The 11,066-nt window shown below is 35.6% G+C and overlaps 1 protein-coding gene across 2 annotated transcripts in view; it reads right to left on the bottom strand.

Annotated features, from left to right (window-relative positions):
* The window catches only part of Stag1 (stromal antigen 1), a 462,283-nt gene that overhangs the window by 59,223 nt on the left and 391,994 nt on the right, over window positions 1–11,066 (bottom strand). For both annotated transcript variants that reach the window (XM_004624996.2, XM_023705036.1), the window contains exon 22: window positions 1,345–1,425. In XM_004624996.2, coding sequence (XP_004625053.1) covers window positions 1,345–1,425 — 81 coding nt within the window. The remainder of the gene's footprint in view (window positions 1–1,344; window positions 1,426–11,066) is intronic.

Below are 11,066 nucleotides of genomic sequence, written 5' to 3'. Positions count from 1 at the left end.
ATTTTTGATATCAATTTTTAACAAATATATTCATTTTCCTTTAATTTTATCATTTTAAAGAACATTTCAAAAGATGGGAAATGTAACAGGTTTTAAAGTGGCTTTTGTTAATAGTAAGGTTACTCTTTAATTTTGCTTTAGTACTGAAACTGTCAATAAAAACAGAAAAACAAGGAGGCTAGCTAAATATTACCATCCTTTCGGTTAAAAACAATTTTCCAAATGCAGAGAAATTTAAAATTTTTAACAAGGAAGAAAAACTCTTTGCAAACAACATTATCTCTTTGTTTTGGAGACAGGATTTCACTGTATAGCTCAGGTTGGCCTCAACCTCCTAATACTTTTGCCACTGCATGTGAGTGCTAAGATGATGAACACGTGTCACCATACCCAACTGCTTTATTTGGTTCTTTATCAAATATCTGCTTTTTTACTTATATATTTAATTCTTACTCCCCTAAGACAAGGAATGCTACTTGATCCAGGAATCTAGGTCATGCTCAAATTGATAATCCTCCTGCCTCAGTCCCCAAATGCTGGGTTTATTGGTATGTACCTCCTTCCATTTCATGAAATATTTTGGGAACATTTGCTTTATATTTATGTGAGATAATTTCAATATATTAATATTTTTGTCTTGATGGTTCTATTTGAGATTTCATGTTTTCTTTGGAGCTTTTAAAAAAATGAGCTCTTTTCCTCAAACTTCATTTGTAGAAAATTGTGCATATAACTCAAATCTTAAACTGCAATTTAATCAGAGAGATGTGGCCACCTCCTACTTTGGAAGGGTCTTGGAAATTTTCTACATTAGCAAAGATCACCAACATGAAAGCTGCACTGTTTTTTCTGACTTTCTTAGAGCCTACTTTTATTTACTCTTTGGTTTGTACTTTCTTTTTAGTTTTTTTGCATATTGTTAATAGATTAAAATTTTTTTCAAAATTTACCTCACATTTTAAATTGTTTTGAACTTTAAAGATGAGTTGTTCACTTTGAGGCCCCAGGTGCCATACTGCCAGAATCAAAAGCAAAATACTATAACCTTTCACTGTTACTCTCTTTCTTATAGCAATGCCATATCGAAGCTTTTATGTCTATTACAGTTATTTCTTAGAAGTATTTTAATTGACATTTATATTTGTGTACCTACTGCTTAAAGACTCTGGCTATCATTCAAAAGAGGTAAACATATGAGATAAAGCAAGAAGTGGTAACAATCAACTATTATATATTTTATTAAACTTTATAATTTATATAACTGATAATAAATTATTAAATAATGAAGTAAGCAAGGTTGTTATTTTAACAATAACTCTTCTGCCTACAGAAATTCTTACTTACTTTGGAAGGAGAACCATCAGTAATTTTCACCAACTGCCAAAGAATCGAGTAATGGGAACATTGCAGTGCCTGTACGACTATCTGTATCAAATGAAAAAAAAAAAAATTTAATAAAAGTTCAAACAAATGAGAAAATTTGTGTTTTTATAGTACTAGAAAAATTATTTATAATTGTTTTACTTTGTAATAGTTTGAAATCTAAACTTTTAAAGAATTATTGAGAATGAATAAAGTACTTGGTTTATAAAAAAGATAAAGCAACATATTAATCAAGAAAATAAAAATCAAACATATCTTGATAATATGGACCCAAATAATACTAGGCACTAAACAAAAATGTAGTGTCATGAATATTTTGCTTACTTAAGATTTTTTAAAGAAAACTGATAAAATTATTTTTATCCAAATTTTAAACTGAAATATTCTACTTACTTTGTTGTATCTTAAATATGAAATATAACACATATATCCAAAAGCACATAGAACAAATAAAAGATTAATAAGTTAATATAAAAAAATGACCAGTATAACTAATACCCAGGGCAAGAAACAACATTGTCAGTGTCTCATCTCAATATAGTATAGTTCTCCTTAAGGATAGTTATTTTGACTTACATGGTAATCAGTAATTTTAATAACTTAAACTGCCATCCCCAAAGTTTACTATGCCTAGTTATGAACATTACATACATATTACTGTGAGTCTGACATCTTTATTTTTTTCATTTATATATTTGGTACAGGGTCTTACTATGCAGCTCGGACTCAGTGATCCTCCTGTTTTCGGCCACCCCAGTGCTGTGATTATAGGCGTGTGCCACCCTGCTGTGGCAAGCCAGGGATCGAACACGGGTCCCTGTGTTTGCCAAAGCAGGTGCTTAGTCTGCTGAGCTATCTTGCCGGCTCTGAGTATGACAACTTTCATTTAACCTTATATTTAAAATTTATACATGTTGCAAGTACTTACAGTTTATTAAATTTTAGTTCTGTAAAATGTTTAGAATAGTTTTATATATTCAATATATTGTCAAAACATTTTTATAAGCACATTGTATTTATATTTATCTAGGGAATAAAGTCTGAAGAGTTTAGTTCTCAGCACCTAATCATAATGCTAAGAATTACTGAGGACCCATGAGTCTTTGTTTTGTGGGTGACCCCTGTAAATACAGTAATGTAGTAGGAAACAAAGAAATGCTTATTAAATATTTATTTATTCACTCAAATATATAAAATAAATGGATTTTACCTTAACATATGTTTTGAAAAATACACTAATTTTTCTAAAACTGCATAAAATTTATTGGATACATGTGAGTCTGTCACTAGAGATTAAACCTTGGGGTGCTCTTACCACTGAACTATATTCCCAATTCTTTTGATTTTTTAAAAATATTTTCAGACAAGTTCTCATTAAGTTGCTCAGGCTAGGCTTGAACTGCCTCAACTCTCACAAAGTACAGGGATTAAAGGTGTATGCACAATGCTGTATTAAGACTGACCCTACTTTACATTTTTGTACATCTCTTTAGTCTGCCTTAATAGAAACAAGTGGATTTTCCTATTTCTGTATTATCATTTTGATTGAAGCATATGAAGAAAATCTGTCAAAGACTACATTTATAATTATAGTGGAGATGGGCACTTTTTTATCGGCATTTCAATTTGTTTTATATTGGGTTTTGTGAAATGTGTGGCTCAAGTCTTTGGTTCTTATTTTCCAGGGAAACAACAAAATAAACTGATTAATTAAGAAACATAATATAATATGAGATATGGTGGTGCAAGCTTGCAAACCCAGCACTTGAAAAGTTGAGGCAGCAGTACTGCCAGCTCAGAGGCAGCCTGTACTACTTATGGAAAATTTATCTCAACCAATCAACAAACCATAAAAGATAATTACATTGGGTACAACTTTTATGCCATTTTTGTTTGAATAAATAGTACATTTTTATTGTAATAAAGTTTACATAACTATATGGTATTCTATTATTTTATTTGCTACAATTATCTAGTGTTTCTATTATTTATCCTTATTGAAAAATTAAAAAACAAAAAAATAAACAAAATGAACATGGCTGGGTGTAGTGGCACATGCACATAATCCTAGCCCTGTATGCTAAGGCAGGAGAATTGTAAGTTGAAGTGAGAACCTTTGTCAGAAAAGAGAAAACAGGCTGGAGATGCAAGTGCAAAGGCCCTGGTTCAACCTCCAGTGCACCAAAGTATGCGGTAGCAGTGGTAGTATTAGTAAATTAAATGTTTCACTAATTGGTTGAGAGTTGGTTGCTCTACCTTAAAATGATCAGATTTCAGATCATTTAAGCAAAAGCTATCTCTAATATTTGGATACTGAAAATAATTTATAAGAGAAGAACAAGAGGTAGTGCTTGCTATGAATTGCTAATGAGACTATTTAAGGGTTTATTAAACATGTAAATCACTGATTCATATAAAATGCAGAAATATGACTACCAAAACATGGGCAAGTAATGAAATGCTATATTTAAAAATGCTAGCTGACAGTACACATCTTTTGATAAGCTGTAATTTAAAATACAGAGTACACTGGTAAAAATGTTTGTGTGGAAGGAAAAGGAAAGATTTTAGAAGTTCTCCTGAATCTAGGGGGAGTATATAACTTAGTGATAGGTGTGCCTGCCTACCACACAAAGGGCCTAGTTTTGACACCCAGCAATACAAAACAAAATTCTTGAATCTGAAATAACCTGAACTGTTATAGTAATACTTTAAAAATTGGTATTAAAATGAGTAATAGTTATAGAATGCTGGGCATAGTGGTACATCTGCAGTCTCGGCTGTTTGATACGGTGAGGCAAGGGACTGTAAGTTCAAGTCCACCCTGAGCAATGGGCAGAGACTCTCTCAAGGTATTATTTACTTTTTATTTTTGAGTTTAAGCAATAGGGTCTTGCTAGCTGGCCTTGAACTTAAGATCCTCCATCCTCAGTCTCCCAAGTCCTAGGATTTAGGTTTGTGCCACCACATGAGGCATTCAAAATAAAATTTTCAGCCAGACATGGTAATGCATACCTGCAATCACAGTATGAGTGAGGCTGAGACAGGACGATCACCATGGGCAGTCTGGGCTACATAGCAAGGCTCTGTCTCATTCTTTTTTTCTCCCCCAAAAGGGTTAGGGATGTAGCTCAGTGGTGGAGTGCCTGCCTAGCATTCTCGAGGCCCTAAATTCCAATCTCCACAAATAAAAACTTCTCTTACTTTTCTATTTACCTGTACTAGGAATTTCTTGAACTATTTTTTTTATAGTTTTATAGAAGTCTCCTTTTCTACTTTTAAGTTTGAACAAAGAGGCCTAATATCAATCCCATTTTCCAAGAGGGGCTATTGAGGCCTATGCTCATTTAACTACTATATGTAGAAGCAAGTCTCCCTTCAGTCTATTGTCAGATTGGGGTGGTGTTAAGCTTGATGCTTGCCACGCACTACAGTCCCTGAAACCATGAACCAAATTAAACCTCTCCTATAAGTGATGGTTTTTGTCTAGGTGTCCCCTGAAAACCTCATGCAGTCATGAGGCAGTTTCTTGAGTTTTTGTGATTAATTCATGATCCATTGCTAGGATTACAGATGTGTGAGTGCTATTCCCGCCTTAGAGTGTGTAATCTGTATTACAAGGTGAGGAGGGGAAAGGTTTGCAAGAAGCTGCAGCCACTGCCTCTCCCTTTGCTCTTTGCTGTTTTCTATCACCATGAATGGTTGCCCTCTGCCATGTGCCACTCTTCCTTGGAGCAAGACTGAAACTGAGTACAGACTGAAACCTCCACTGTCAGTTAAATAAATCCTTTCTTCTTTAATTTTGGGTGTCAGGTATTTTATCCCAGCAATGAAAGAAGAGTAGCTGAGACAGGGATCTTCATTTTTTTTTGACAGATATTTTTTATTTAGCATGTGATTTATAAATTTTTGTTAGTCCTGGCTTGTCTTTAGCCCCTCTCTCCCCCTCAACTTTTAAGGTCCTTCTACCTCAGTTTACCAGCCAGGATTACAGACATGCACCATCAAGCCTCCTCCAACATTTGATTTTAAAATTTTGAGGCAGGGTATATTATGTTATAGTTCATGTCTAGATGTTTCTCCAAAGTATCATGCGGTCATAAGTGGGGCTTTTTCAGAGGGAGATAAATATTGAGTATGTGACTGATTCATGTTGCAATGCTTGGATTAAGGGTACTAGGATTAAACATGGTTGATTACTAAATCAGCCCAGTGATTGATCTGGCACCACTCTGCCTGAGTATAATATAAGGGACAGAATTTGGTAACAGAAGTAGAGTCATTGGTGTGACTACACCTGGCCATGTGGTTCAGGAGCCTTTGGGACTACCTTGTGAGAGGAATTTGGAATAATTTGGAGATGCTAGCTAAAAAATCAGAGCTGGAACATTTGAGGCTGTACTGTATGGTAGATTATGGTCAGAGCTCAGAAATTCAAAAGGTTGATAGAAATCCTGACAGTAAACACTAAGGTTTGACGTATCTACTGGGAAGGACTGAACTGGCTGCTGAACCCTGTACAATGTAGTACCTGGGCAAGAAGTTTGTCTGAAGCTTGCTCATGTCTAGAGACTTTGCCTGAGACTAAGATAAAGGGTACTGAACTAATTAATCTTGAAGAAGAAATTTCAAGGCAGTCTAATGTTGAGGCTGTGGTGTAGCTGCTGTTGGGGACTTTTAGCCATACCTAGAAGTTGAGAATCAAGAGCAAAGAGGTCAGCAGAATGATTCAAAATGTTGTCAATGTGGTCAGAAAGGAAAAGCCAATAAATCTGTGGACTGCAAATACACAGAACAGGAGATCCTGATTGTCAAAAAAGAAAAGACAGCCAGAGGGTATCAGACAAAATAGCATGACTCCACCCTTTGCAGCCTCAAAACTGCAAAAGCAAAAAAAATTTGCTCTGAGAAGAGAGTCCCAGAGCACCACAGTCCAGAATGGCAGTGGCTTAGGGGTGCTGTTCCTCAGGATTTGGTTCTTACGTAATTGACCCATACAGCTTAGAGAAGGGAGTCTGACTACTTCTTTAGTTGGCAATAGATGTTGGTCTCATTCACGTGGTACTTATTTTAAGTGCATGCAGAATGAAAAAGTTGTGGTGTCAGGAAAGATCCCATCCAGATTTCAGAAGGCTTGGGAGGCCAGGCACTTTGTCCTTGAGAGGGCAGTATGTGAAGTTGGGAGTGTGAAGCTGAAGGTATAGTGGAAACCCAAGAAATCTGGAGATGAACCTGGCTCATCTGAGGCAAACTGCAAGGATGGACCAGAGTGGGTCCAAGATAGGAGCCAGAGGAGCTACAAGCACTGGAAGTACTACAGGGGTGAAGCCACCTAAGCCTTTTGGAGTTTATATCTTACCACAGATTACGTCAGATGTTCAACATGAAACTATAGGACTTAATATCTGCTTTGCTGAATTCTGGACTTACTTTGGTTACATTCCTTGTATTCCTCCTGTTGAACCTTTTGGAGTAGTAAAATCTGTGCCACTGACTGCTTGAAGTGTTTAACTTTCTTTTCATTTGTAGAGGGGCCTCACAGGTAAGAGTTTGCCTTAATTCTCAGAGGAGACTTTTCACTTTTTATCGATGAACAGAATTTTAGGTTTAACTTATGACCAAAGTCTGGAGTTACAACCTGAATGCCAGCCATTTGTGTAGTTGTAAAGACTTGGGAAATCAGAAAGCATATATAAGCATATCTAATTAAGGTCAGTGCTTTATATAGCTATTACAATTACTGCTATTAAAATAACTCTGAAAAAGCTAAACAAGATGCTAAGGAAGGAAAGGAAGGTGAGGAAAGCAATCACAGTAGAAAAGCAGGAAACTGGAAAAACATGAGTAGTGTTTGTATGACTGATCTCACTAATATGTACAGCTTGTTGAAATTCACTATCTTGACAATCTTACAGAGAAAAGATCTGTATAGGAAGTTAGCAACACCTAAAAATGTTATTCAAATTACTAAGTCACAATCAATAGAGTTAGGCTGAGGTAGAAAGAGCATAGTGTGGACAAATGAAAGGGAGATGACAGGTTATATAGCCTGAGTCTATAATTTGTGAAAATGCTAGAGTTATAAATGTAAGTCTTGTAAAGGATAACCCATCAGTAAGTGATAATGGTGAAACTTTCTGTACCAGTAAGGGGTAGTTCCACAATTTTTAAAGTATGAAATGGGGCTTGTAGTATAAGTAGGCATGGTGAAGCAGCTACTGCTAATAAAAGGGATACTGAAAATTACATACACCACTGTGAAACAATGACAAAGAGAAATGGCTTTTGCTCTCATCAGGTTTTCAGCTGTGATAAAACTGGCCTTTTCCTCAAGAGGAGAACATACACTACCCAGGAAGTGAAAAAAAAAAAACAACAAAAAAACAAAAACAAACAAACAAAAAAAAACCACCAGGCTACAAGCCCATGAAGGAAACATTAACCTTACTGTTAATCTTATATGCCAACTTGAGTGCTAACCTCTCTTAGCTTATCATTCTGAGACCCTAGAGTTTTCAGAAAACAGTCATAAAGAATAGACTAGGGGTCATGTGAAGATCTAATTCAAAAGCCTGGGTAACAATAGTACTTTTTTTTGAGTGAATCAGCGAGACTTTGTGTCGTATTGTTAAGAAATATCTAGAAACAAAGGTTTACCACTCAAGACCCTCCTTCTTTTCTTGGAAAATGTCCTTGTTTACCAAGGAGACTTAGAAGAACTGGCTGAAGAATTCCTATAGCTCTCAGTTAAGTTCTTCCTATCTAATATAACTCCTCTCCTGAAGCCTATGGACCAGCAGGTTATAGCTAATTTTAAGAAGCTACACACCAATGAACTATTCCTGTAGTGCTTCCAGATAGTCTCAGATACAAATTTAAGCCTTAAAGAGTTATGACAACATCTTTTCCTATGTGGGATTATCTGAAAAATCTTGGGCCAATGTTTCTCTAAGAGCACTGAGATCTTCCTGGAAGAATGTGTGGCCTAAGATTATGTATGAGAGACTTTGAAGGCTGTGTTGAGAGAGGAACCTGAGTCTCCAACTCACTCTATGGTTGATGATATTGTCACTATAATAGTGCATGGGCTTACACAGAGAGTAATGATGCTGAGGAACTGGGGAAGTAAACACAGAAAATGTCTACAGAAGAACTTCAGCAACTTCTAACTGAGGAACAAAAAAATGGCAACCGAACAGATTTCTGAAGGAGGGGGGACCAATAATCAGTGAAGCAAAGTTCTTCGGAAATACAGGATATCATGAATGAAAAAATTGGACAGAACTAACATTTGTAGAGAAGACCCACCCTGATGAAGAAAAAGCCTAATGTTGCGTTCACTTGCTTAATGTTAATGTGACTGTCATACTACACAAGTGTTAAAGAAAAGACAGAAACACAACCCTAGACCACTGTTTTAATTATAAAAAGACTGAGCCCTAGTGAGACAGAGTAAGGTCTTGGGGGGTTGCACACCCTCCTCTCCCAAGGAGGGACAGCCAGACTCCACAGAGCTAGATTTGTGATATTTTTATGGAAGGAGACTCTCCCTCCCAACAATAACCACTTTCAATTCTCCCTTCCTGCAAGCCAAAGAGGTCAACTGTAATTGTAAGTATAGTATGAAATTGTTTCTGGTAATCTAAACATTTTTTGTGATTTTTTTGGTGAATATGCTAGAAAAATCATTTGTGTCTGGCAAATTATGCAATCTTTTTTTATTATGAAAAAGTTAAAGAGTGTGTGTGTGTGTGTGTGTGTGTGTGTGTGTGTGTGGTCCAGAATGGATTATGAGTATTTCCATTATTTCTTATGGGAAAAGAGTCCTGACTTACAACCTGTGCAAGCTAGAATCAGCCTTTGCAAACTAATTGAGTTCATAATTCAAGGGTCCACTGTAAGTGAGGGATTAAAGACATGGCAATAGGGACTAAGCATATGGCAAGAAAAGATATTTAACAGGTAGTATTTATGAAAAAGATCAAAAAACTCTTGAGATTAAAAGTTGTTTCTAATCTTGTACTCATTATACCTTCAGGACCTGGTATTCAATCAATCAATCTATCTATCTTTCTTTCTTGTAAATAATGACTAGGTTAGGGGCAAGTTGGATGTGTGTCTGTGTATGTATGTAGAAAAAAAGAAAAGGAAAGCATTCTGTTTTCTATTGGTATTTTGCTTTTGAACCTACCTTTTATAGAGGGTGGATAAAGGAACTGTAAAACGTCTGGTACAGTATATACAAGGAACAATGAATAAGAAGTAAATGAAACAATTTCTAGGGCTAATCAGGGAAGTGTATAATCTTCAAGGAAAGCATGACTCTATCACTGTATGCAATGAACTATAATCTATCCCCCTCAAAATAATCTGGACTAAGTTACCCCCTGTAATATGTTCAGTTTGAATAATGTGTTTCTTGTTCACGATGATAGATTAGGTACTAGGCATCTAGTTTCTCTCCACAGTTCCCAATGAAATACCATACAAGAACAGTTAGAAAAAGAAGATCAAGAGAGCCAGTGAGATAGTTGAGTGGACTAAGCACCTGCTTTGGCAAGCACAGGGACCAGAGATTGATCCCTGGTCTCACATGCTGCGATGGCCCTGTCCCCAGGGTGTGCTGAGCCAGCAACTTAGTCTGGGCGTGGTGGCACATGCCTGTAATTCCAGTGCTGGGGAGGCTGAAAACAGGAGGATCACTAGGAATCCAAGTTGCATCCAAGCTACCAAATACATAAAATGAAACCATGCCTGAAAGCGAGAGACTCTACACGCTAATATAAAAAAAAAAAAAAAAAAAAAAAAAAAAATCAAGAAAAAACCAAACCAGCATGCAGTAAACATCAAAAGGTTGTGAAGTAGGGAAAAGAAGGCATGGTAAAGAACAGATATATATCCTGAGGTGCCATAAATGGCACAAACATATTAGTAGCAGAGAATATGAAAAACTTTATTTGAAGTAAACAAGATGTATTACGTCATAATATACTGAAAATTTTTTAATTAAAAAAAACTTGGTTTAAGTGCTTGTACCAGAGCTCTGTGATCTTAGTCAAACTTTTAATGCCTTTATGCTTCAGTTTAGCATCAATACAATGAAAGTATACTAATTGTAAAGACAAGGAATGTATGAAAAGACTAAGATGACTTAAAATTATACTGACAGGAAATAGAAAGTCACAAAGTAGGACAGGGATAATTTAAATAGTTCTTGGTTTTACTTTACAAAAAACTCTTAAGAAGAGATAATACTAAAAATTCAGAAATGTGAGTTTTTCACAAGCAAAAGATTATTATGTTATAGAAGTATAATTTTAGGTAAATAGATGCACCTAGAGAACATATTTTTAAATGAAATAATCATACATATGTTCACATATCACATTGTTTTACTTGTATGAGAAACCCAAATAGTAAATAAGGATCAAAATGGATGGCAAATGTTGGGAAGTATCAAGAAAATGTTCAAATGGGAAGGAAACAGAAAGCGGGAATGAGGAAGTAAAGGAATAAATATTAGGAGAAAAAAAAGAAAACAAAGCTCTTATAAATGAGAAGGGAAAGAAGGATTGAAGGGAGGACAGTGGAATGGGTAATAAAAGACTCAAGACATATACAGGTATAAATTCCTTATGATGAATGTGATCATTATATATATTAAAAGTGTACCAATGAAGGGG

Source organism: Octodon degus, unplaced genomic scaffold (assembly GCF_000260255.1).
Source record: "Octodon degus isolate 3935 unplaced genomic scaffold, OctDeg1.0 scaffold00008, whole genome shotgun sequence".
NCBI classification, from domain to species: domain Eukaryota; kingdom Metazoa; phylum Chordata; class Mammalia; order Rodentia; family Octodontidae; genus Octodon; species Octodon degus.
Note: the sequence above shows the minus strand (reverse complement) of the source record. Positions and strands in the feature narration are given on the sequence as shown.